The 26,207-nt window shown below is 58.1% G+C and overlaps 1 protein-coding gene across 1 annotated transcript; it reads right to left on the reverse strand.

Annotated features, from left to right (window-relative positions):
• Positions 1-942: 942 nt before the first annotated feature.
• On the reverse strand, positions 943-26,014 carry PYROXD2 (pyridine nucleotide-disulphide oxidoreductase domain 2). The gene is made up of 16 exons (XM_054034645.1): positions 25,844-26,014; positions 23,724-23,743; positions 23,177-23,270; positions 23,028-23,101; positions 22,097-22,243; positions 7,854-8,007; positions 7,426-7,487; positions 7,026-7,123; positions 6,243-6,384; positions 5,827-5,961; positions 4,869-4,941; positions 4,410-4,566; positions 3,874-4,028; positions 2,690-2,796; positions 2,136-2,256; positions 943-1,579 (listed from the first exon to the last, which is right to left on the reverse strand). The coding sequence occupies exons 1-16, from the start codon at positions 25,965-25,967 to the stop codon at positions 1,509-1,511; spliced, it is 1,734 nt and encodes a 577-aa protein (XP_053890620.1). The 5' UTR covers positions 25,968-26,014; the 3' UTR covers positions 943-1,508.
• Between the last annotated feature and the right edge of the window lie 193 nt (positions 26,015-26,207).

Genomic DNA, 26,207 nt, shown 5'->3' on the forward strand with positions numbered 1-26,207 from the left:
TTAAGCGGAAGTTCTGCAGAAAAGGACCTAGGGGTCACAGTGGATGAGAAGCTGGATATGAGTCAGCAGTGTGCCCTTGTTGCCAAGAAGGCTAACGGCATTTTGGGCTGTATAAGTAGGGGCATTGCCAGCAGATCGAGGGACGTGATCATTCCCCTCTATTCGACATTGATGAGGCCTCATCTGGAGTATTGTGTCCAGTTTTGGGCCCCACACTACAAGAAAGATGTGACGAACTGGGACTGTTCTTAATGTAGCCTTTGAATGCTGAGTGGGGAGTGTTGGCTGGGAAGGTGGCAGGGGAGTTTGGCTGGGGCTGTCTGCACTGGGGGATGGGAGACTGGCCTTGAGGGAAGATACCTGAGCATGTAACATGAGAACCCAGGAAGGGGTTAGAGGCCAGGTGACACCTCTGCCCGTGGGGGAGGAGCCGGGGGGAGGCTGGGTGAGAGATGCTGGAGGGAGTTGGAATTATCAGCAGCTGGCTGGTGTAATGGAGGGAGCCCAGACGGGGGACTCTGACCCCCCAATGGGGCTGTGGTGCCCCTGGTACTCCAAGATGGACCTAACTGGGGGGAGGGTCCTGTTGTCTGTACCTGCAAGACCTGTCTTGGACTGTGTTCCTGTCATCTAATAAACCTTCTGCTTTATTGGCTGGCTGAGAGTCATGGAGAATCGCAGGAAGACGGGGGTGCAGGCCTTGTGTCCCCCCACACTCTGTGACAGCCCCACACTACAAGAAGGATGTGGACAAATTGGAAAGAGTCCAGTGGAGGGCAACAAAAATGATTAGGGGGCTGGGGCACATGACTTATGAGGAGAGGCTGAGGGAACTGGGATTGTTTAGTCTGCAGAAGAGAAGAATGAGGGGGGGATTTGATAGCAACCTTCAACTACTTGGCACGACACAGCACAATGCAGCACTGCACAACACGACACAGCAGCTGTTGAGATTTTTATTCTGCCGCTGACTTAGGGGTTGTGGACCATGGTCCAGACTTCAGCTTAGCTCAGGTCAAGGCTGAGTGACCCTGGCCGGCCCTGTGCCTGGGGTTCTAGGAGAGCAGGCGAGGGCTAAGCCTGCCCCCGGCCTTGTCTACATTAGAAAGGGTTGGCCAGTGTCCCTCTCCAGGCAGCTCTGGGACCTGCAGGGCTCGGTCCTCTGGGCTCTGTGGCTCCTCCACAGCAGCCTGGAGTTGCATCTCCCCAGGGACGGGGAGTGGCCGTGCTTGGGGCACGTAGCTGGGCGGGGGGGACAGGACGGGATAGGAGCAGACAGGGCTCTGCCAGCCCCCCACGCCCCGATTACCATGCCACAGGCAGGTAAGAGCGATGGGGTAAACACTCAGAGTGCGGGGGGGGGGGGAGGTGGGGCGTGCTCTCACAGCACCATGCTGTGGGGTGTTTGGGAAGTGAGCTGTGTGGGACGGTGGGAGGCACACGCATTGGCCAGGTCACGGCAGCCACCATCCCTTTCCCTGGGCTAGGCCGGTGTGTCGCCTCTGCCATCACATGTGTTTGAAGTCCTCCAGGGCCACGCTGGCTGCATTGCGGCCCGGAGCCCCCATCACTCCCCCACCTGCAAAGGAAGCAGATACATGAGGGGGGGGGGCCTGTGGGTGTGTCCGTCAGTCCCTGCCCAGGAACTCTGGGCGTAGCAGGGCAGAAGACACCCCACCAGCCATGGCAGCTTCACCGCAGCAGGGAAAAACCCACCTCGAGGGTGCAGCCGCTCGCTGCCCTATGGACAGACTTCTCCCTCCTGCTGCCTGGGCCCACCCCTCGGCCAGACCTGTGCCAGCCCAGCCCAGTCGCTTCCACCCGGCCCTGGGCAGAGCCATCGGCTGGACCCCAGCGCGAGGACAGCTGCTCATCACAGGCGCCCCACAGGGCACAAGGCATGTGGTGTCCCGTGGCATCAGCCTGTGACCCACGGGGGCGTCCGTGCCCTCTGCTCTCCTGCTCAGACGCTGGGCAGAGCCAGCGGCCAGGTCAGCACAATGACCTGGCATTACGCCGGTGTAGCCCCCAGGGCAGCTGGTCACCCCGACGCAGAGAGGGCTGGATCCAGCGTGAGCCTCCGCCTGGCGCTCTCCCCCCCTGTAGCCATGAAGGGAGGGTCCCAGCTCACATACCGGGGTGGGCGCCACTGCCGCAGAGGTACAGGCCTGGGATCGGGGACCTGTAGCCAGAGTACGAGGGCACCGGTCGGGCAAAATACAGCTGGTCCAGGGACATTGCGCCGTGGAATATATTCTGCAAACAACAGGTGAAGTTAGGCCCTGGAATAGCCGCCTCCTGCTGCTCAGAGCCGGACAACCGGCTGCACGGCTCCGGCTTCCCTCACTAGCTTTGGGCCAGACAGGCCGGGCGGGCAGCTGCTAGGCAGGCCAGGCTGGGGGCAGACAGGCTGGGCAGGCGCCGGGTGGGCAGATGCCAGGCAGGCTGGGCAGGGCAGGCAGTGGGTGGGCAGACGCCAGGCAGGCTGGGCAGGGCAGGCAGTGGGTGGGCAGACGCCAGGCAGGCTGGGCACCGGGGGCACCGGGTGGGCAGATGCCAGGCAGGCTGGGCAGGGTGGGCAGTGGGTGGGCAGATGCCAAGCAGGCTGGGTGGGCACCGGGGGCACCGGGTGGGCAGACGCCAGGCAGGCTGGGCTGGGCGGGCTCTGTGAATCTCATGATATACCCACCCCTCCGGGTAGCCCAAAGATCTTCTCCAAAGCCGGAGGCGTCAGGATGTCTCTGCCAACGACGGATGCCTTGAAGCCTGGCGCGTAGGCCTCGACCCAGTCAAACACTAGAGAGTGAGCGAGCGAGAGACGTGGCTCGGCCTGCATGTCTAACGTCACCAGTTGGGCTCAGGGCCCAGCCCCAGGCCTGCAGCTCCCTGCGGGGCACTGGGGGGCAGGGCTAGATGGCCCCCGCAGTCGGGGTACCAACTTTCTAATCGCACAAAACCCAACACCCCTGCCCTGTGACCCACCCCCCCATTCGCTCCATCCCCCCTGCCCGTCCCTCGCCCTCCCCCACTCACTTTCACTGGGATGGGCAGGGGGTTGGGGTGTGGGAGGGGGTGAGGGCTCAAGCAGGGGGTGTAGGCTCCAGGATGGGGCCAGAAAAGAGGGGTTCGGGGTGGGGGGTCCGGACTCTGGGAGGGAGTTTGGGTACGGGAGGGGGCGTAGGCTGGGGCAGGAGGTTGGGGTGTGGGAGGACTCTGGTGGGGGTATGGGGTTGCAGGAGGGGGCTCAGGGCTGGGGCAGGGGTGGGGGGTGTGGGCTCCAGCCTGGCGGCACTTACCTCAGGCGGCTCCGGGTAGGCGGTGCAGTGGGGCTAAGGCAGGCTCCCGGCCTGCCCCGGCTCCGCGCTGCTCCCAGAAGTGGCCAGCCTGTCCCTGTGGCCCCGAGGCGCAGGGGTGGTCAGGCGGCTCTGTGCAGTGTATGCTGCCCATGCCCGCAGGCACCGCGCCCCCGCAGCTCCCATTGGCCATGGTTCCCAGCCAATGGGAGCTATGGAGCCGGTGCTCGGGGTGGGGCAGCACGCGGAGCTTCCATGGTGGCACTTCTGCCTAGGGACACGTTGCTGCTTCCGGGAGCTGTGTGGAGCTGGGCAGGAAGCCTGCCTTAGCCCCGCTGTGCCGCCGACTGGACTTTTAACAGCCCGATCGGAGCCAGCAGGGTCCCTTTCTAACCAGGCGTTCCGGTCGAAAACCGGACTCCTGGGAACCCTACATGGGGGAATTCGCCACTTCGCTCCGAAGGCAGGACTGAGGCAGCTGGTTACTGCACGCCTCCCTGGGATCGGGCGCCCAGGGAGCAGCAGTGGGCAAGGGGCCGTGGATGGGAAGCTAACGAGCGCCGAGAGCCGCTGGCTTTACCCCGGTCGGCGTATGCGTTCTGCTCCTGCTCGTCCCACGGCCGCCCGCCGGCCAGCACGTATGGGGTGTACTGCGTGAAGAGAGAGACCACGTGGCAACCCGGGGGGGCCAGCGTGGGGTCCAGAGCCGAGGGGATGCACAGCTCGATCATGGGCCTGGGAAGAGCGAGAGAGAGTCAAAGCCCTCGGACCGGGCAGCCCGGGAAGGAATCCAGCCCGAGCCCTGCCCAGCGCCCTGGCATGCTACCAATGCAACCCTCCCACTGCCTCAGCCCCTGCCCCCCGGCTCCTCCAGCCCGGATTAGCCCCACGTCACCCAGCTTTGAGCTCTCCAGTGGGCACCTCCCCTACGTTCCTTCCAGAAATCCTGGTGGCTCCCTTGTCCTTCCCTTCTCAAGAGACCCTGCTGAGCGCGGGCAGCTGCCCCAGAGCCCTGGTAGCATCGCCCCGAGCAGAGCAGTGAGGGGCCCAGACCCTGGGCTATCTCCCCGCTGCCGTACCCCAGCTCTGCCAACCACCAGCCAGCTCCAGCCCTACCTGGTGGAAGGCTCCCCACTGCTGGCCTCCTGGAAGGCGCGGTGGAGGAGGTCTGTGTCCTCGCAGTTCAGGTGGATGGAGCACTGGTGATGGGGCAGCGGGCAGCCAGCACCGGCGTTGGGCGCAGCCAGGAAGCTGGGCAGCCGATCTACAGCCACTGGGGATGTCAGAGAGGGGGTGAATCCGAGGGGCAGAGGGGCCTCCCGTGCTCCTGACACCCAGAGGGGCCAGGGCAGATCGCTGAGCCCAGGGAGACAGGGAGCACGGCAGAAACGGAGGGCATGGTGCAGGAAAAGGCCAGTTTCCCCTCCGGACTCAGGCTGCAGCAGGGAGCCTCACGGAGACCCATGACGGCTCCTTCCTCCCACGGGAGCAGCATCTCACAGGCCCCAACAGTGTCCCGCTGCCCCAGGGGGCCTCGGTGGGGCAGGGAGTGGGATGTCCCCCACTGACACTTACCGTTGATCTTGGTGACGGGGGAGCGCGTGTCGAGCTGCGCCACGTGCTGGAGGAACTCCTCCGGCAGCTGCTCCTGGAGCGGGGAGAGCCCGGCTCAGACACCAGGGGCTGGAAACAAGCCTGGGAACTGGTTGGCAGCGCAGCCAGCGCTGGGCTGCACCTGGGCAGGGCTGGAGCTGCCCAGGAGCCCGGAGGGCACAGCAGTGCCATGGTTTGGGGTGCAGCCCAGCCACATGGGGCAGGCCCCCAACAGTCACGGACCCCACTGATGGGGAGGGGAGCAAACTCATGCCCCAAGACACCTTCCCCTCTGCTCCCTCCCAGATCCACCTCCGCTGCCCTGCGCTGCTCCAGCCTTGGCCTCCACCACCGTGTTGTGTTTGCTAGAGGTTTGGGGGCTCCCAGGCCGGTACTGGGGAAGCCCCTTAGTCACAGGGGGATGGAGAGGGAGTGGCCTCCTCCGGCTGCCCCATAGGTGCTGGGGTGTGTTGCTATCATCGTGGGGGGAGGGGCTCGTTACCATGGGGAACGCGACCCCTCCCTTGGCTGTACCTGCCTGTCCGCACACAGGTGCTGCCACTGCCAGGGAACACGCTGGGTAGTGCGGCTCCCTGGCGATTTCTCGGGCAGGGCGCTGTACAAGAACCACACACGTGGGAGCATCTCGCCGGGGCACCTTCCTCCCTTCCAGACCATCTCTCCCGGTGCGTTCCCACCCCGGCCCCCGGCCCATCTCCCCCGGCGCGTCCCCCCCGCCCCATCTCCCCCAGTGCATCCCCCGCCACCCCATCTCCCCCAGCGCGTTGTGTCCCCCGTGGCCCATCTCCCCTGGCGCGTCCCCCCCCGCCCCATCTCCCCCAGTGCATCCCCCCCCGCCCCATCTCCCCCGGCGCGTTGTGTCCCCCGTGGCCCATCTCCCCCAGGGCACCTCCCTCCCCATCTCCCCGGCGCGTCTCACCGGGGGAACAAGCTTCAGGAACGTGAGCTGAGCAGACGCGTTGGACAGAACCAGTTTGCTCTTCACCTCGGTCCCATCCTGCAGGACGACCCCCTGCGCCTCCCCGCGGGGGCCCAGCAGCACGCGGGCGACCGGCTGGCGAGGGGGAGACGGGAGATCAGCCTGGAGCGCGCTGGGGGCGCTGAGCAGAGCGTGGCTGCAGGGAGGGTGCGGCCGCCCAGTGACCCTTTCCCGTGTGGATGCTGCTGGGCTGGCCCAGCCCCCCCTTACCCGGTGGGGTTTATGCCCCTCACCACAGTCTCTGGTCACTGTTTCCAGGCAGCTAACGGGCAGGAGGGAGGGGAGGATTCATGGCGCTGTGGTCCCTCTGGGCCGGGGAGCTGTGTTCTCTTCCCCCGCCCCGGGAAGCCGGGCACCTTCTCGGTGAAGATGTCTGCCCCGTGGGCAGCAGCTGCGCCAGCGATGGCCTGGGACACCCCTCCCATGCCGCCTGCCACGTAGCCCCAGGCCCCCTTCCGCCCCTCCAGCTCGCCCATCACATGGTGCAGCAGCACATACCTAGGAGAGAGGTCAAAGATTAACAGCTTTGTGCCGGGTATGGGCAGGGCAGAGATACCGGCCGGGGCGGGCAGCATTCCCACTGCCCGTGGTCAGCAGGGCATGGCCAGGGCACCCCCACCCCCCGTGGCAAAGCCCTGGGAGTAACGCCGATCCAGCCGGAGAGCCGGGGGCTCAGGCCAAGCCTCCCAGCAGCGTAACTACACGCAGAGGGGCCCAAGCTCCCCGAGCCCCAGGGGCACAACCAAACACTGAGGTTACACAGGGGAGATGCACCAAGGCTGCCCCTGCCCCTCCCATGCCCGCGTGCTGCCAACCCCCCCCAGTCGGAGACCCCGAGCCCAGCGCCTGTCCCACCCGGCTGCAGGGCTGGGCCCAGACAGCTGCCAGGCCGCCAAGGCATTCAGGCCTGACAGCGCCAGCCCAGGCAAACCCCACCGATCTGCCCGAGCAGGGGGTCTCTGGGCCTGGTGCGTGCTGGGGGGACGCTGTCCAGGCACCAGGGGGAACATGGCACCAGCTCAGGGCAGGAGTGGGGAGAAGCGAGGCTGGGGCGCGACAGCCCGGCAGCAGCTGTCGGGGACAGGAACAGGAGGGCCCTGGGGAGCTGGGAATTCTTCAGCCCCAGACCCGCACCCTACCCGCTGCCGGGCGTGTAGGGACTGGTCATGGCGCCGATCACTGCATCCGTAGCCAGGGTCGCTTTCAAGGGCTCCGACTCGAACCAGAGATCCAAGATCTGGAGAGGGAGAAAAACAAAAATGGTGTTTAATGAAGAGAGCCCGGCACAGGGGGCCTGGGTCCCATGGGGGGCAGGCGGGTCCCCCCCAGGCCGGCACAGGGGGCCAGGGTTGCATAGGGGGCAGGCAGGTCCCCCCCAGGCCGGCACAGGGGGCCAGGGTCCCATGGAGCTGTGAGCACAGCTCAGCCCCACATCCCCCTCCCAGGCCCAGCCCCATGCATGGTTTGCTCAGCCCTTGCCCCCTCAGGGAGGGTGTCTCCCGTCCCACGGGCACGGTCCCGTTTACAGCCGTTACTCACCCTGGTGATTGGAGCCGTGAGCACTTGGTAATACTGCGGCAGCTGCTTCCCCAGCACCAGGCCTGAGGGAAAGAAACGGGCGTCAGAGGTGGCGCCATCCAACCTGGGAGAGGACGGCTCCCCGGGCCCCACCGCACCCTCCTGGAGCCCTTCCCGCTTAGGCAGTCGGCACGAGGCTGGGCCCAGCCTGGGCTCTGTACGCGCGAGGCCCTGGGCCCGGGTCTGCCCCGGGGACGGTGGGTACTTGACTCACATTGTAGCCAGGGGTTTAGCTGCCAAGGGGAAAGGCTCAGGTCTCTGCCAGCCCCAGGGCAGTGCCCGGGGCATCTCCTACAGGAAGCGGTGAGCCCTCTAACGCCAGCACCGTGCCCCACTGGATGGGCATGGACCCGCGGCCGGAGCCTCCTGCGCCGCTGCCCCAGACGTACCCGCCCGCAGCAGGGGCTGCAGGCCTCGCAGGGCGCGGAGCCGCTGACGCAGGGGGCCCTGGCTCCAGGCGGCGGGGTCCACCGGTGCCGCGTCCAGCAGCGGGTCGAGGGCCGACACCAACCGGCTCAGGAACGCCTCGTACTTTGGATAGGCCTGAAGCGGAGACAGAGGCAGGAGCCAGTGGACACCAGCCCTGAGAAGAGACGCTGCTGTTACCCGGCCGCGCCCCTCCAGACTCCCCGCTGAGCACGCGCCCAGCACGCCATGCGCCCCCCACTCTCTGCTTAGCACATCCACGGTCAGAGCCAGGCAAGACAGCCTCCTGCATGCTCAGCGACCCAGCCCTTGTCAGAGAGGTGTGTAGATCAATCTCTGATAATTTTCATATGACTTTACATTGTGCCTCTTCATATAACCTTGTGGTGGGTCTACCCACGTGTGACCTCTGTTTTCATGGAACTTTGTATCAAAGCCTCATTTAGAAACTTTGCATTGCCCTTGGTATAATATTATAGCCCCTAAGGATAGAATAAGATAGAAGAAAAATTTCTTTTTGCTAGCAGTAGAACAAGAGCTCTCCCCCCCCCCCCCACTCTTAATCAATTGCCCTGTTGAATGAATGAGGTGTGAATGAGCAAGGCATGGAAGGCAGCACCTCCAGACAGCCTCAACTGTTGGAGAGGGGCTGGGAGCCAGACCCAAGAACAATAAAACGTGTCAAGTGGGCTCATTAAAGACAAGCAGACATACCGACGGCCTCGGGGGTTAGAAGCAAGCACCTTCTTTTGGAAACACCCTCTTTGCAGCATTGGGACAACACTCAAAAGAAAGCAGCACAAAGGACCAATGGACACAGACACAGAGTTTGAATCTGGTCTAGATTTGCATAAGAGGAAAGCTGCTATAAAAGTGAGGTGTCTTGCAGAGGACCCCGGGTCTCGTCTTGTCAACATGGGAGCATCGATCCGGATCGGCAGAAGCCCGGCTCCACCCCCTCCCCCATCTAACTCACCTGGCCAGTGAAGTTAAGGGGAGCAACTAATTGGTAACAACAAGACGGAGTGTGTTTGTGTGTGTGTGTGAGTGTAAGTGTAATATATTATATGCATATAATACAGTGTTAGTGAATACATGTATTACTAATAAATGTGGCATTTTGCCTTATTCCCCCTGAAAAGATCCTGTGCAGTACTTTAAGTACAACATTTTGGTGGAGAATGCGAAAGGGGGAGCAAGCATAGAACCCACAGTTATTATCAAACTGGTGTGCACACCGCCAGCTTTAGCAAGCCTGGCACTAGAGGAAAAAGAGCGTAAACTTTCAGTTAATTAACCAAACTCTGAAGGATATAGGAGTTTAGGTTTCAATTGTGTTTCTCACTGTGATCCGGGGAAGGATCTAACCAAACTCTGAAGGATATAGGAGTTTAGGTTTCAATTGTGTTTCTCACTGTGATCCGGGGAAGGATCTAACCAAACTCTGAAGGATATAGGAGTTTAGGTTTCAATTGTGTTTCTCACTGTGATCCAGGGAAGGATTAACCAAACTCTGAAGGATATAGGAGTTTAGGTTTCAATTGTGTTTCTCACTGTGATCCGGGGAAGGATCTAACCAAACTCTGAAGGATATAGGAGTTTAGGTTTCAATTGTGTTTCTCACTGTGATCCGGGGAAGGATCTAACCAAACTCTGAAGGATATAGGAGTTTAGGTTTAAATTGTGTTTCTCACTGTGATCCGGGGAAGGATCTAACCAAACTCTGAAGGATATAGGAGTTTAGGTTTCAATTGTGTTTCTCACTGTGATCCGGGGAAGGATTAACCAAACTCTGAAGGATATAGGAGTTTAGGTTTCAATTGTGTTTCTCACTGTGATCCGGGGAAGGATCTAACCAAACTCTGAAGGATATAGGAGTTTAGGTTTCAATTGTGTTTCTCACTGTGATCCGGGGAAGGATCTAACCAAACTCTGAAGGATATAGGAGTTTAGGTTTCAATTGTGTTTCTCACTGTGATCCGGGGAAGGATTAACCAAACTCTGAAGGATATAGGAGTTTAGGTTTGTGACGAACTGGGCCTGTTCTCACGGTGGTCTGTGAATGCTGACAGGGGAGTGTGCTGGGATAGTCTGCATTGCAGAATGGGATCTGCCCGAGGGCGCATACCTGAGTGTGTAACATGAGAACCCAGGAAGGGGTTGAAGGCGAGGCGACTCCTTAGCCCGGGAAACTGAACAAAGGCTGTGGGAGGGGTCGTAAAAGGAGAGTGCTGGAAGCAGGGAGAAGGAGGCTGGAGAGATGGCTGGGAGGCAGGGATGGCTCTGACCCCCCCAAAGGGGGGTGGGCTGGCATGCCCTGGGACCCCAAGCTGGACCTAACTGAGGGGGGGCCCTGTTGTCTGTGCCTGCAAGACCTGTCTTGGACTGTATTCCTGTCATCCAAATAAACCTTCTGCTTTACTGGCTGGCTGAGAGTCGCAGTGAATCTCGGGAAGAGGGGTGCAGGGCCCTAACTCCCCCACAATCCGCAACAACTGGTGGCAGCGGTGGGATCTACTGCACCCCGTGGACGGCGCTTCCTGCAGTAAGTGACTGGGGAGCAGTAAAACGAAGGGGGATTGACGGGGACCAGGCGCGCTGAAGAGTGAGAGAGGGACGGTTATTACCCCTGGGAGTGTGTGACCAGCGAGAAGGACTTTTGCAGTAACAGGGTCCCCCGAGGGGATCGCAGCGAGTGGTCCCAGGGGCGGAGGAGTCTGCAGCTCGACCCTGGCAGAGAGGTGGTGACCTCGAGAAGGGCTGGCACACTAGGGGGCCCCCTGGGAACTGTGGGGAGCTGTGAGCACACAGGCCGGTGAGTGGCCAGCAGGAAGATGTATGCCAAGCGGCTTAAGAGCGACCTGGTGGAGCTGTGCAAGCAGAGGCGGCTGCGCATTGGGAGGCTCACCAAAGAACAGCTCATTGCCCAGCTGGAGGCAGAAGATCGCGCGAATGAACTGATCCCTGTGTCTCAGGGAAGCAGCCTGGCAAATGCAGCGCAGGCCCCAGTGTCTGTCCCAGCTGGGAGTGGTCAGCCGGCTGCTGAGGGCGTCCCGAGACCCCTCCTTCCTATGCCTAGGGGAAGGGTGGGGAGGAGCCCAGCAAATACCGAAGGCGCCGTGGCCCCCCCGGCCAGCAGGGGGTCCCCCCGGCGAAGCTCGCCGGCCAGCAGAGGATCCTCCCGGCGACGTTCGGCATCCGGGGAGCGGAATTGGCTGGAATGGGAGAAAGAGCTAAAACTGAGAGAGCTGGAGGATCGTGAACAACAGAGACAGCATGAACGGGAGGAGAAAGAGAGACAGAGACAGCATGAACGGGAGGAGAAAGAGAGACAGCATCAGCGTGAACGGGAGGAGAAAGAGAGACAGCATCAGTGTGAAGAGAGACAGCGTCAGCAGGAACGGGAGGAGAATGAGAGACAGAGACAGCATGAAGAGAGACAGCGTCAGCATGACCTGGAACTGGCGAGACTGAAGGGCAGCGAACCCCTGGCTGCGGTGAGTGAGGGGGGACCCAGGACTGCACGGAGCTTTGATAAGTGCATCATGGCCCCATACAAGGAGGGGGAGGACATGGATGACTTCCTGGAGGCCTTTGAGACGGCCTGCGAGCTGCACCGGGTGGAACCCGCGGACAGACTCCGGGTCCTTACCCCCTTACTGGACCCCAAATCCGTGGCATTGTACCGCCAACTGGGAGAGGCAGAGAAAGGGGACTACGAACTATTCAAAAAGGCCCTGCTACGAGAATTTGGGCTGACTCCTGAGATGTACCGGGAAAGGTTCCGGAGTCAAGATAAAACCCCTGAGATCTCATATCTGCAACTAGCCGCCCGCATGGAAAGATACGCCAGCAAGTGGGCTGGTGGGGCCCAGACGAAGGAGGACCTGATTAAACTGCTGGTACTGGAGCAACTGTATGAGCGGTGCCCATCCGACCTGAGGCTGTGGTTGGTGGACAGAAAGCCAGAGAACCCGCGACACGCCGGGCAGCTGGCTGATGAGTTTGTAAAGAGCCGGTCAGGGGGTGGCAGGGAGGAGTCCCAAAGGAGCAATCCCACCACAACGCAGAGAGAGAGTCACCATGGGACCTCCCCGTGGGAAAATACAGAAAAACCCCATCAGAGGGGAACATCCGGCATCAGGACCATCCGACCCACTCAAGGGGACCCATGGGACATGGGCTGCTACCACTGTGGCCAAAAGGGCCACATACGGGCCCAATGCCCCAGGCTCAGGGACAGACTGAGCAGGCCGAACCCACAGAGGGTTGACTGGGTAGAGACCCAGCCCGGCGAGAGGCAGCATTCCCAGGGAAGGGGGGCTGGCAGAGTACCACCTGCTAAGGAGGGAGGAGAGCCCCAGGCCAGCTTCTCTGGGGGGCCAGATGCTCCGGATTCAAAGTTCTCCGTTTACAGGGTTGGCGCGGGGCTGTCCCTGCGGAGCGAGTGCCTTGTTCCCCTGGAGGTGGATGGGAAGGAAGTTTATGGTTACTGGGACACGGGCGCAGAGGTGACACTGGCCCGGCCCGAGGTGGTGGCCCCAGATCGGGTGGTGCCCAACACCTTCCTGACCCTGACCGGGGTGGGCGGGACCCCATTCAAGGTTCCCGTAGCGAGGGTACACCTGAAATGGGGGGCCAAGGAGGGCCCCAAGGACGTGGGAGTGCACCACCATTTGCCCACTGAGGTGTTGATGGGGGGGGACCTAGAGGACTGGCCCAGCAGCCCCCAGACCGCCTTAGTTGTGACCCGCGGTCAGAGCCGGCGAGGGGCACTGCGCCCTGGCCTTGGGGGGGGTGCCTTGCCTGAGGCGCGGGACTCTAACCCGGTGGGGAGGGAACGCCCAGGGACGCGGCTCAGGGAGGCTGCAGCTTCGGACCCAGCGGGCAAGAAAGAGCAGGTGGCCATCCCCGTCCCAGCTGCTGAGTTCCAGGCCGAGTTGCAGAGAGATCCCTCCTTGCGGAAGATAAGGGACCTGGCCGACCTCAATGCGGTACAGACCATGGGACGAGGTGGCCGGAAAGGATTCCTGTGGGAGAAGGGGTTCCTGTACCGAGAATGGGCTCCCCCAGGGAAAATGGAGTCAGGGGGGATCAGGAGGCAGCTGGTGGTACCCCAGAAGTATCGCCGCCAGCTGCTGTGCCGGGCCCATGACATTCCCCTCTCAGGGCACCAGGGAACCTGGCGTACCCAGCAGAGGCTGCTACGGAGCTTTTACTGGCCTGGGGTCTTTGCTACTGTCCGACAGTACTGCGGATCCTGTGACCCCTGTCAGAGGGGGAGGAAGGCCTGGGACAAGGGGAAAACAGCTTTAGGACCCTTGCCCAGCATAGAGGAGCCTTTTCGGAGGGTGACCAAGGTAAAAAGGGCGGCTCTAAACCAAGAGAGCCCAAAGCACAGACCTCCAGACTGGAGCGCTGGGAGAAGACCACAGCCCAGTTGGAGCCCCAGAGGTATGGGGGTGGGAAAAGGGCGCAGGCCGCATAAACCTTCCCACATGCGAACTGCGAGTGCCATCAAGCACCCCGACCTAAGGGGGGGCGTGAAACTGGAGGGGCCTGGTGTAATTCCCACCAAGGAATGGGAGGGATGCGGGGGCATCCATGGGAACGGGGGTAGGTTCGAACTTCCCCGGGTCACTGGCTAAAGTGACCCTGCTCAGTTCGGTCTCGAAGGGGGGAGAGATGTGACGAACTGGGCCTGTTCTCACGGTGGTCTGTGAATGCTGACAGGGGAGTGTGCTGGGATAGTCTGCATTGCAGAATGGGATCTGCCCGAGGGCGCCCGAGGGCGCATACCTGAGTGTGTAACATGAGAACCCAGGAAGGGGTTGAAGGCGAGGCGACTCCTTAGCCCGGGAAACTGAACAAAGGCTGTGGGAGGGGTCGTAAAAGGAGAGTGCTGGAAGCAGGGAGAAGGAGGCTGGAGAGATGGCTGGAAGGCAGAGATGGCTCTGACCCCCCCCAAGGGGGGTGGGCTGGCATGCCCTGGGACCCCAAGCTGGACCTAACTGAGGGGGGGCCCTGTTGTCTGTGCCTGCAAGACCTGTCTTGGACTGTATTCCTGTCATCCAAATAAACCTTCTGCTTTACTGGCTGGCTGAGAGTCGCAGTGAATCTCGGGAAGAGGGGTGCAGGGCCCTAACTCCCCCACAATCCGCAACAAGGTTTCAATTGTGTTGTAGAGCTAAAGAGGAGAACTTAGTGTTTCTCACTCTGATCCGGGGAAGGATCTAACCAAACTCTGAAGGATATAGAAGTTTAGGTTTCAATTGTGTTGTAGAGGTACATACACCCTCAGCCATAGGAAGGCTGAGCTAAAGAGGAGAACTTAGTGTTTCTCACTCTGATCAGGGGAAGGATCTAATCCGGGGAAGGATTTGTATAATTGGTGTATGAACCCTCAGTGGTAGCAGACCGAGTAATACAGAGGGAAGCTTAGCGTGTCTCCCTCTGGCCCAGAGTGGGTTAAAAACATAAGATGCAGATCTTGTTCTGTTAAACCAAACTCTGAAGGATATAGGAGTTTGGGCAATGTAGTGTGGTTTATGTCTGTTTGTTTTTTTTGTAAGTAATATTCATGTAGGAACGAATGACACGGCTAGGTTCTCGTTAGAGAGAGTCAAGGGAGATTATGCCAGGCTGGGGAAGACTCTCAAGGAGATAGAGGCTCAGGTTATCTTTAGTGGGATTCTGCCTGTTCCGAGGGAAGGGCAGCAAAGGGCTGATAGGATTTTGAGGATAAATAGTTGGCTACGGGAGTGGTGCTATAAGGAGGGCTTTGGGATGTATGGCCACTGGGAGGCTTTCGGGGACAGACACCTGTTCTCGCGGGATGGGCTTCACCTGAGTAGGGAAGGAAATAGACTTCTGGGAGGGAGGCTGGCTCATCTTATCAAAAGAGCTTTAAACTAGGAAGTTTGGGGAGATGGTTAGGAGATGCACAGTTAATCTCCACGCCAGTTTCCGGTATTGGAAAGCTGAGTGTAATAAGAGGAGACATAGCCGGGGAGATGAGATTGGACATAGGAGGGACAGGGGGGACGAACACAAAGAGGCCCGCAACATACAGTGCTAGTAATGGGAGACAGGCTAAACGACATACATTAGGCTGTTTGTACACCAATGCGAGAAGCCTAGGTAATAAAATGGAGGAATTGGAGCTCTTGGTCCGAGAATTGAAACCGGATATCGTAGGAATAACTGAAACGTGGTGGAATGGCGGTCACGACTGGAACGCAGGTATGGAGGGGTATGCGCTGTTTAGGAAAGACCGGGATAAAGGTAAAGGTGGGGGGGTGGCATTGTATGTCAATAGTGAAATAAGCTGTAAAGAAATAATAGTGGATGGAATAGATAACACAGAGTCCGTCTGGGCGATACTCAAGCTGGGTAAAAGTACTACTAGAGCCTCTCCGGGGATAGTGCTTGGGGTGTGCTATAGACCGCCGGGATCGACCCAGGATATGGATAAGGAATTGTTTAATGTATTAAGGGAGGTAAATACTAATAGAAACTGTGTAATTATGGGGGACTTTAACTTCCCAGATATAGACTGGGGAACAAACACTAGTAGCAATAATAGGGCTCAGATGTTCCTAGATGTGCTTGCGGATCAATTCCTTTATCAAGTGGTAGCTGAGCCGACGAGGGGGGAGGCCATTTTAGATTTGATTCTGGTAAGTAGTGAGGACCTTGTTGAGGAAGTGGTAGTGGGGGACAACTTGGGCTCCAGTGATCATGAGCTAATTCGCTTTAAACTAAATGGAAAGAGTACCAGAATTAAGTCAAAGACTAGGGTTTATAATTTTAAAAAGGCCAATTTTAACAAATTAAGGGGACTGGTAAGGGAAGTGGATTGGGCAAAAGTGTATTAAGGGACCTAAAGGCAGAAGAAGCCTGGGATTACTTTAAGTTAAAGATGCAAGAGCTGTCAGAGGCCTGTATCCCCAAAAAGGGAAAAAGATTACTAAGCAAGAGACTTAGACCGAGCTGGATGAGCGACCGGCTGAAAGGGGCGATTAGGAAAAAACAGAAAGCGTACAAAGAGTGGAAGAGGGGAGGGATCAGTAAGGAAACTTACCTTAGCGAAGTCAGAGAATGTAGAGATAGAGTGAGAAAGGCCAAAGGCCAGGAAGAGTTGGACTTAGCGAGGGGAATTAAAAGTAATAGTAAGAGGTTTTACAGCCATATAAATAGGAAGAAAGCAAAGAAAGAAGAAGTGGGACCGCTGAAGACTATAGCCGGAGAGGAGATTAAAGATAATCTAGGCATGGCGCAATATCTCAATGAATATTTTGCATCGGTGTTTAATGAGGCCAATGAAGGTATTAGGGATACTAGCACCGTTACAGAGGGGCATACGGGATGGGGGATTACCGCATCCGAGGTAGAAACAAAACTAGAACGCCTTAATGGGACTAAGTCGGGTGGACCGGACGATCTTCACCCGAGAATATTGAAGGAATTGGCACGGGAAATAGCAGGCCCATTAGCGACTATATTTAATGAATCTGTAAACTCGGGGGTAGTCCCGTTAGACTGGAGAATAGCCAATGTGGTTCCTATTTTCAAGAAAGGAAAAAAAAGTGACCCGGGTAACTATAGGCCTGTTAGTTTAACATCAGTAGTGTGCAAGGTGCTGGAGAAGATTCTGAAAGAGAAACTAGTTGAGGACCTTGAAGTTAATGGCAAATGCGATAAATTACAGCATGGTTTTACGAAGGGCAGATCGTGCCAAACGAATCTGATCTCCTTCTTTGAGAAAGTAACGGACTTATTAGATAAGGGAAATGCGGTGGACCTAATATACCTGGATTTCAGTAAAGCGTTTGATACAGTACCCCATGAGGAACTATTGGTTAAAATGAAAAACATGGGGATCGATATGAAAATCCAGAGGTGGATAGGGAATTGGTTAATGGGGAGAATGCAGCGGGTCGTATTAAAGGGTGAATTGTCGGGTTGGAGGGAGGTTACTAGTGGAGTGCCTCAAGGTTCGGTTTTGGGACCCATCTTATTTAATCTATTTATAACTGACCTCGGGACCGATTGCAAGAGTGGGCTGATAAAGTTTGCGGATGATACGAAGGTGGGAGGAGTTGCAAACTCGGAGGAGGATAGGGATACTCTGCAGGGAGACTTGAATGAGCTTGTGAATTGGAGTATCAGAAATAGGATGAAATTTAATTGTAAAAAGTGTAAGGTGATGCACTTGGGGACGAATAATAACAATTTTAGTTACAAGATGGGGACGCATTGGTTAGAAGTAACGGAAGAGGAGAAGGACCTAGGGGTCCTTGTGGACCGCAGGATGACTATGAGTCGGCAATGTGACGTGGCGGTGAAAAAAGCCAATGCGGTCTTGGGATGTATTAGGCGAGGTATATCTAGTAGAGATAGGGAGGTCCTGCTTCCGTTGTATAAGGCGCTGGTGAGACCTCATTTGGAGTACTGTGTGCAGTTCTGGTCTCCCATGTTTAAAAAGATGAACTCAAACTGGAACGGGTGCAGAGAAGGGCGACTAAGATGATCAGAGGAATGGAAAACCTGTCGTATGAAAAGAGATTAGAGGAGCTTGGGTTGTTTAGTCTGACAAAGCGAAGGCTGAGGGGGGATATGATTGCTATGTTTAAATATATCAGAGGGGTTAATACAAGGGAGGGAGAGGAATTATTCCAGTTTAGTACTAATGTGGACACGAGAACGAATGGATACAAACTGGCCGGGGGGAAGTTTAGGCTTGAAATTAGACGAAGGTTTCTGACCATCAGAGGGGTGAAATATTGGAACGGCCTTCCGAGGGAAACGGTGGGGGCGACGGACCTGTCTGGTTTTAAGATTAAGTTGGATGAGTTTATGGAGGGAATGGTTTAATGATAAAACATAGTAGCCAAGGAAAACCAAGCAATGGTACATGAACAGCATAATGGCCAACAAGGGTCAGGCTAGAGACTCTTGCCTATATGCTCGGGGTATTACTGATCGCCATATTTGGGGTCGGGAAGGAATTTTCCTCCAGGGTAGATTGGCTGAGCCTCTGGAGGTTTTTCGCCTTCCTCCGCAGCATGGGGCAGGGATCACTAGCAGGAGGGTCTCAGCGGATTGAAGTCACTAAAACACAGGATTGGGGACTTCAACGGTAGAGTCCAGGGAAGGGTCTTGCGGCCTGCAGCATGCAGGGGGTCAGACCAGATGATCATAATGGTCCCTTCTGACCTTAATGTCTATGAGTCTATGAGTCTATGAGTCTATGGTAATTTCACAGTTTTGAAGAAAATGTTTAAGGAATGGGACCAGGAAGGGTGGGGGCTAGTTGGAAAGCCCACCCTCCTTGCTAAATTGGTAGTGGAACAAGGCTTGTGCCCATGGAAAGGAACTGTTTATTGGAAAAAGCAGGATCGGGCCCAGGCAAGCAACAGATAGAGAAACTGAAAAACAGGTTGGGTACAGAGAGTTAAAACAGCACTCTCAAATCTTACAGCAGCAGTAACATCAGGAGAAGAAACATTTAAGACCCCAGAAGGGGGCAGACCTTTGGGACCCCTCTGGAGATTGGGAAGGGGGATATTTGGAATATTTGGGTAAATTCCTCCTCCCAGGGCCAAAATGCCATTAAAACAGTTAACCACAGTGCCTGCTTCTGCCTCAGATCTCCAGGCCATGGCAAAATGGCTGGAGATTTTAAAACAGAAATTTTTTTTCTAGATGGAGTGTTAACGCCCTTTTACTGAGAGAAAGGGAGGATTTACACTCACAAAAAATGCACCATTTAATTAGCATTTGTGCAGCCCCAAGTACCAAACACACTGTGGCAAAGACCAAGCAGGTTCTGCCAGGGTAAAAGCACTGTGCTAATTTGTTTCCAAGCTTCTATCTTTCAGGCTCTGAACCAGAACATCAGGAGAGCTGGTACCAGCTGAAGAGTTATAAAATACCATGGTTCTAGTGTCATGACAAAGTCTGTGTTCAGTGTTCTGTGTTGCATGTTCTGTGTCTGTCTCTAGTGGTGTCCTGTGCTAGCATTGGGTCCAGAAAAAGAGGAAATACTACACTAGACAGGGCAAATGTCTTTTCCTCTCTCTACTTCCCCCATCTCCATCCAACTTATCAATCACCCCTTGTGTCCAAAAGACTTTGGTCCCCAGTGCATCAGGGTTGTTTTGTTTTGTCAGGTTCTCTAATAATCATTTTGTTGTTAATTTTTGTTCTTGATACATTTGTATTGTTAGTTACATTTGCTTGTATTATTATTCATTCCACACTTTCCTCTATGCACTCTGGTTCTATTTCCCCAAGCCCTGAAGGGTAGTTCTTGGGCCCCCATAACCTGTAAGACCTTAACCCATAATTGTATGGTCCCATCTTTCAGGTCCCCAGAAACCTCTGAGAACAACTGTTAAAAATAGGGAATTCTACAACATTTTAGCAACTGAATGTTAGTTTAAGTCCAATTATTATAATTGTTTGCATTTGTGTTTATGTTATATCTGGCGTTTAGTCAATTGTAATGGTTTTAGTTATATTCACCTGGTTATAATTGTTTGGTTTGTTTGCAACAAATACAAAAGATTTATATGGTGACCACTCAAGAATTGTTCTTGAGAGGTCAAAAGGGGGACAATGTAGATCAATCTCTGATAATTTTCATATGACTTTACATTGTGCCTCTTCATATAACCTTGTGGTGGGTCTACCCACGTGTGACCTCTGTTTTCATGGAACTTTGTATCAAAGCCTCATTTAGAAACTTTGCATTGCCCTTGGTATAATATTATAGCCCCTAAGGATAGAATAAGATAGAAGAAAAATTTCTGTTTGCTAGCAGTAGAACAAGAGCTCTTCCCCCCACACTCTTAATCAATTGCCCTGTTGAATGAATGAGGTGTGAATGAGCAAGGCATGGAAGGCAGCACCTCCAGACAGCCTCAACTGTTGGAGAGGGGCTGGGAGCCAGACCCAAGAACAATAAAACGTGTCAAGTGGGCTCATTAAGGACAAGCAGACATACCGACGGCCTCGGGGGTTAGAAGCAAGCACCTGCTTTTGGAAACACCCTCTTTGCAGCATTGGGACAACACTCAAAAGAAAGCAGCACAAAGGACCAATGGACACAGACACAGAGTTTGAATCTGGTCTAGATTTGCATAAGAGGAAAGCTGCTATAAAAGTGAGGTGTCTTGCAGAGGACCCTGGGTCTCGTCTTGTCAACATGGGAGCATCGATCCGGATCGGCAGAAGCCCGGCTCCACCCCCTCCCCCATCTAACTCACCTGGCCAGTGAAGTTAAGGGGAGCAACTAATTGGTAACAACAAGACGGAATGGGTTTGTGTGTGTGTGTGTGAGTGTAAGTGTAATATATTATATGCATATAATACAGTGTTAATGAATACATGTATTACTAATAAATGTGGCATTTTGCCTTATTCCCCCTGAAAAGATCCTGTGCAGTACTTTAAGTACAACAGGTGCAGGGGACACCCTGCTCCAAAGCACCGGCCCATGGCCCATGCCCAGCCCCTGCACGCCGGCCGAAGGAGACACCACTCTCAATAGCACCGTATGGCTGCATCCCTCCCGGCTGGGCGTTGATCAGCAGGGACCTTTCACAATGCCGATGTTAATGGAGCCTCGGCTCCGAAGCCTGCCATAGAAACAGCAATCGGCTCAGGCTCTCTGCAAACTCAGGCCAGGCCCTCGGTGACACAGACATGCCCAGGCAAGTATATTACAGCTGGGTCTGACCCACTGAAGGGGGGCTGGGGTGAGGTCTGCCCAAAGCTGTGGGAAATGCGGAAGTTGCTGGAGGGAAAGCCCAGGTGGGTCTCAGCTACTCAACCGAGAGAGAACCGTCCGCATCCTTCAACCCAGCCCTGCTTCCAGCCGCAGGCCTGAGCATGGACAAAGCAAAGAACCCCAAGAAAAGCCTCTGACGAGGGGACCTCAGGGCGGAGCTGAAGCTAATGAACCACCCAGGTTATGGAAAGAGTAAGTCTGGGACCATGTAAGGGCTTGTCTGCATTGGAAATGCTCCATGCGCACAGCTGCGCTTCGGTGAAGACACCACGGCACTGACGGGAGGGGTCATAAGAGCGGCCAGACCGGGTCAGACCAAAGGTCCATCCAGCCCAGTATCCCGTCTGCCGACAGTGGCCAATGCCAGGTGCCCCAGAGGGAGTGAACCTAACAGGTAATGATCAAGTGATCTCTCTCCTGCCATCCATCTCCAGCCTCTGACAGACAGAGGCTAGGGACACCATTCCTTACCCGTCCTGGCTAATAGCCATTAATGGATTTAACCTCCATGAATTTATCCAGTTTGCCCTTTGGTCCCCGTGGTCCGCCGCCCTGATAGCTGGGCTGGCAGAAGAACTCGTCCATCAGCCGAGGACTGTCTGCGTGGGGGTTAGCTCTGCACTCGGGGTGTGTGTGTGTGTGTGTGTGTGGATTTTTCATGCTCCCAGCTGAGCGAACGGATGGGTGCACAGTGCGGGTGCCCAGACGACAAGGGGCTGGGCGTTTCCGTGTGACAAGCTGGGGTGTAAATTATTCGCCCACGGAGGGAGCGAGCGGGGCTCAGGTAGCCGGGAGTGGAGCGCGCATGTTGCTGGCAGCCGGTAGCTTTGGGAGAACGTCCCCTGCTGGGCACAGCCACGGCTCCCTCATGCTGGGGGCAAGTGGCAGCCACACACCCGGACACCTGGGTAACCCGAAATGTGTCACACTCACATTACACACTTGTGCTGGCACAGCCGGGTCAGTCGGGGGGGATGAGGTGCGATTGGGAAACGCCCCCAGCGTAGACCTGGCTAGCCTGGGAAAACCACACGTCCCCTGGCATAGCTTGTGTCACTTGGAGGGGCTGGTACACGCTGCGTCCACAGTAGGCACTTTGCCAGGGCGTCCTAGGGCGGACCTGGCCTCGGGCTGCAGCTACGCATTGTGCAGAACACCGACCACCCTCCGCCCCCTGCCCCGAGCGTTCGAGCCGGGACGTGCCCACGAGCTGGCAGGCTGGGGAGGGCAAGGACCCAAATCCTTGCTTTGTCTCTGACTCGGCACGTGGGCCAGGAGGCTGCAGGGAGCACCCCCAGGCCAGACCCCAGGGCTGCACTGCACGCCCGGGATTCGGGCCATGTAGGGCCAGTCACACGGGGATTGGCAGGACTTTGGCACCGCTGAAGCCCCTCCTGCTGCCCTCGGTACCTGTGCGTCCTTGGAGGAGAACTGAGCGATCTGCCGCTGGGTCTCCGCCATGTCGTGGCCCAGCAGGAGCGAGCGCTGGGCTTGTCCATCCTCCAGCACGGGGGTGAAGGAGTAGGGGTCGCGGGCGTACACCCTCAGACCATGCCTCTGCAAGACAGAGCGCGGCCAGTGCCAGGCAGCACTGCCCCTCCGGCCCTCCTCACCAGCCCAGAGGGGACAGGCCTGGGGAGCTGTTCCGAGTTGGGGGCTGGCTAGGGTTACCATATTTTGAGTGTCCAAAAGGAGGACACTCCATGGGGCCCCGATCCTGCCCCCAGCCCCGCCCACGCCCCAACTCCACCCCTTCCCCAAAGTCCCCGCCCCAACTCCGCCCCCTCCCCTGCTTCCTGCGAACATTTGATTCGCGGGAAGCCTGAAGCAGGTAAGGGGGGGGTGGGGGTGGGAGGCGCGGCCCAGTCTGGCCCCCCGGCATCTCCAGCCTGGGTCGGCTCGGGCCCTGGGGTGCCGGCCACAGGCCAGCCCCCGGCCGAGCACCCCCGGCCCGCCCAGCACTGCTGGTCCCCGGCCCCCAGTTCGGCACCGCTGGCCCGGCCTCCGGCCCCCAGCTCGGCCCAGCCCCCGGCCCGGCCCTGCCGGCCCCGCATGTCCCGATTTTCCCGGACATGTCTGGCTTTTTGGGATTTCCCCCCGGATGGGGATTTGGAGCCCAAAAAGCCGGACATGTCCGGGAAAATCCGGACATATGGTAACCCTAGGGCTGGCAGGCTCCAGGGACTGGGCCCCCGAGGCTCAGAGGGGGGAGCGAGCTGGGCCTGGCCCGGGGATTCTGGCCCTGCAGTGGTGCTAGGGCTCACACCCACCAAGGCTCCCAGCAGGGGGGAAGGAGGCAGCACCGGGGGCCTGCTGAGCCCCCCCGGATTGGCCTCGGTACCTGCAGCTCCAGCTCTGTGGAGATCTGTGGCCGCAGCAGGCTGAGCAGGTAGGACGCTCTGGAGAACTTAAAGCCTGAAAGAGAAGCAAGCGTCAGCTACCAGCCCAGCCCGGGCACCAGGGCATCTCGCTGGGCGGGGCCGTGCTTACCTGGGATAATCTCCTCTGTGACGGCGGCACCTCCCAGCAGGTGACGCCGCTCCAGCACGGCTGTCCGCACGCCCGACTTCTGCAGGTAGGCAGCCTGCCGAGAGCACAAGAGTCACCCGCCCCCATGGGCCCCCCAACACCAGGACACCCCCAACCCCCCACCCTGGACACCCCTAAGCCCCCACCTGGGACATCCCACCCCAACAAACCCCCACCAGGACACCCAACAACCCCCCCAGGACGCCCCCAAGTGGGACATCCCCCCCAACAAACTCCCCCAGGATGCCCTCAAGCCCCCACCCGGGACATCCCCCCCAACAAACCGCCCCAGGACCCCCCCCAACAATCCCCCCAGGACACCCTCCAACAACCCCCCCCCGGACACCCCCAAAGCTCCACCCCCAACAAACCCACCCAGGACGCTTGTACTCGAGTGCTCTTGGGAGCGTTCACCTCACACCATAGGATTCCCCCCATGCACTTGGGATTCCCCCCGTGCCCCCCGAAATAGGGCCCCGAGGCAGCTGCCTTGGCATTCAATACTCACTGCAACCAGCCCGTTGTGCCCTGCAACGAGAGATGGGCAGAGGGTGAGAGGAGCCAGGGCCTGGGGCACCAATGGGTCCTGCCGCTACTCACCATCTCCCTGACAGCCACGGCTGGATGGTGCTGTCTGTGCCGCGCTCACCACAATGCCCCGTGCCCGCAAGGCGGCACCACCCGCGTGGGTGCCGAGGGCGCGGGGCTGGGACAGTGCTGGCAACTGCCCTAGGCATGGGAAACACCCTTGGGGACCTTCATGAACATGGAGGGGAGGGGCTGGGAGAGACAATGCCCCCCCCCAGCAAGCCCGCCCCGCCCGCGCCCTTCGCCCTGCAGCACTGGCTCCTCCCCCCAGCACTGCGCCCCACACACATTGAAAGCCCCCCGCCCCTTAGCAGCACTGCGCCTCCTCCCCCATTCTCTGCAGCACAGCACCAAACGCACCCCACTGAGGCACATGGGCAGCACTGACCCCCAAGGAGAGAGCGGGCCCCCACTCCAGCCTCCCAGTCCTTCCTCTCCCCAGGTGCAGGACCCCCATGCAGCCCCCTGTGCCGTTTCCATGGCTACATGCCGGCGGCTTTGCCATTCACCTGGTTGTCCGGCATGGCTGAGGCCTGTTAACTCACCTCACCCAATGGCCAGGGAGCAGAGCTGTGGCAGGAGGCTGCACCAGCCCCTGCCCATCACACTGGGCACAGATGAGCACCCCCCCGGCTGGCGTAGGATGCCAGCCCCACACCCCAGCCCCATTTCAGATGGGGGGGGGAAGCAACTTTAACTGGGACTCCAGGGGCTACATGTCAGACACAAGTAACTACCCACCACCACACCCTGCAGCCAAACTCTTGTACACCTTGTGGTACTGCTACACACCACCACTTTATCACACCTCACACAACGATTGTTTCACAGGACCCCACAACTGAAGCGGCTGTTTGTGTATTTGTTTTCCAACACAAATAATATTGCAACTCAGAATTCCAGTCAACGAACCCCAGGTTTATATTAAGGAGGTCAAAATACATCGTTCAAAATCTTCTATCAGTGGGATTAAACTCAACATGAAATACGATGGACTAGATTCTGGCCTCAGTTACACAACGCTGAAGTCAGCCCACTGGTTGAAACCCATGTGATTCCCCCTGATTTACAGCCGTGCTAAAGGTCAGAATTTGCCCCTCGTCAGGGGCAATGTCTGCTGGAAAGGGTGCCAGGGTAGCTGGGGGTGGGGAGTCGCTGCTGAAACTCCCCCCCCCCCCCAAGTGTTCACGATAGTGAAGGACTCAGTCAGCACAACGTGCTGGAAGTGTGAACGTGCACCTAATACTAGCACTCACTGGATGTGTCTTTGTAAAACTTCTGCAAAGTCTGGAGCAAACGTTGCCTGCCAGTGACATCAGCCCTTTGGGCAGGACCCACGGTAACCAATCGCCTCTGGTGACCCCAGCAGGACGAGCTCGTCCACCACAGAACCCTTTGGGGGAGGCAGCCATGGGCCAAGGGGGCCTAGATTAACGTTGAACTGGGGGGGGGGGGCGCTAGGTCCACACATCCCATGCGTGTGCCCAGGGAACGAAGGGGCGCTCGGGGGCAGCTGGAGCTGACCCTAGAAGTGGAGGCGCTCGGAAAAGCCCCCCTCACCCCGGCTTGCTGCTGGGCATCGTTCCCCTGCCTGTAGCTTCTGCCGTTCAGTGCTGCAGGGCCCTGGCCTGGCACGCGAGGAGCAAGGCGGCCCGGGTAGGCCCGGCGGCCCCCTGCCGCCCCATCTGCTGTCCTGAGCCAGGGGCCGCCGGGCAGGTAAGGGGCTGCGAACTGGAGGATGAAGGAGCTGCAGGATCCAAGGACCAGCAATCCCCCCCCCCTGGGTAGGGCCAGCCCAGGCGGCTCGGTGGGGAGCCCCAGGGGCTCTGGCCAGCACAGCTGACTGATTGACAGCTCGGGCCTGGCGCTCTCTCTCACACACAGCTCTGCAGGCCTGTCTCAAAGAGCCAGCGCTCCTGCACCCCCAGGCTCGTCCCGGTGGGGAGCTGGAGCCCAGCTGGGGGGGGGGGGGGAAGTGCCCCCCCTCAAGATGCCCCTCACCCAGGGTTCAATAGCAGCAGCCCCCAGCCCCGGCATTACCTCCCCCTATCACCACAGCGTCATATTCCCGTTGCAGCTGGCCCCCGGCCCCGGCGTGAGCCAGCCTCCGGCCCTGCAGGCTGCAGCCGGCCCAGGCCCTGCCCAGCCCGTGTCTGGCTGCCATGGCGGTTCTGGGCACCGGCTGCCACCCGGCCTGGCCTTCGCTGCCGAGTCAGCACTTCCCCCAGGGTGGGCGGGACGGGGGCTGAGCCTGGAGCTGGGCCAGCCTGTGCGCTCGCTCACCGAGGGGCTGAACGGCCGGGAAAAGCTGCCTGGCTGGGGAAGGGGCAGGGCCCAGGCCGACACACGCTGGCCCCTCTTGGCTGCCCCCGGCCCCAATTCTCCCCCCCCGGGCGATACAGCG

Source organism: Malaclemys terrapin, chromosome 7, assembly GCF_027887155.1.
Source record: "Malaclemys terrapin pileata isolate rMalTer1 chromosome 7, rMalTer1.hap1, whole genome shotgun sequence".
NCBI lineage: Eukaryota > Metazoa > Chordata > Testudines > Emydidae > Malaclemys > Malaclemys terrapin.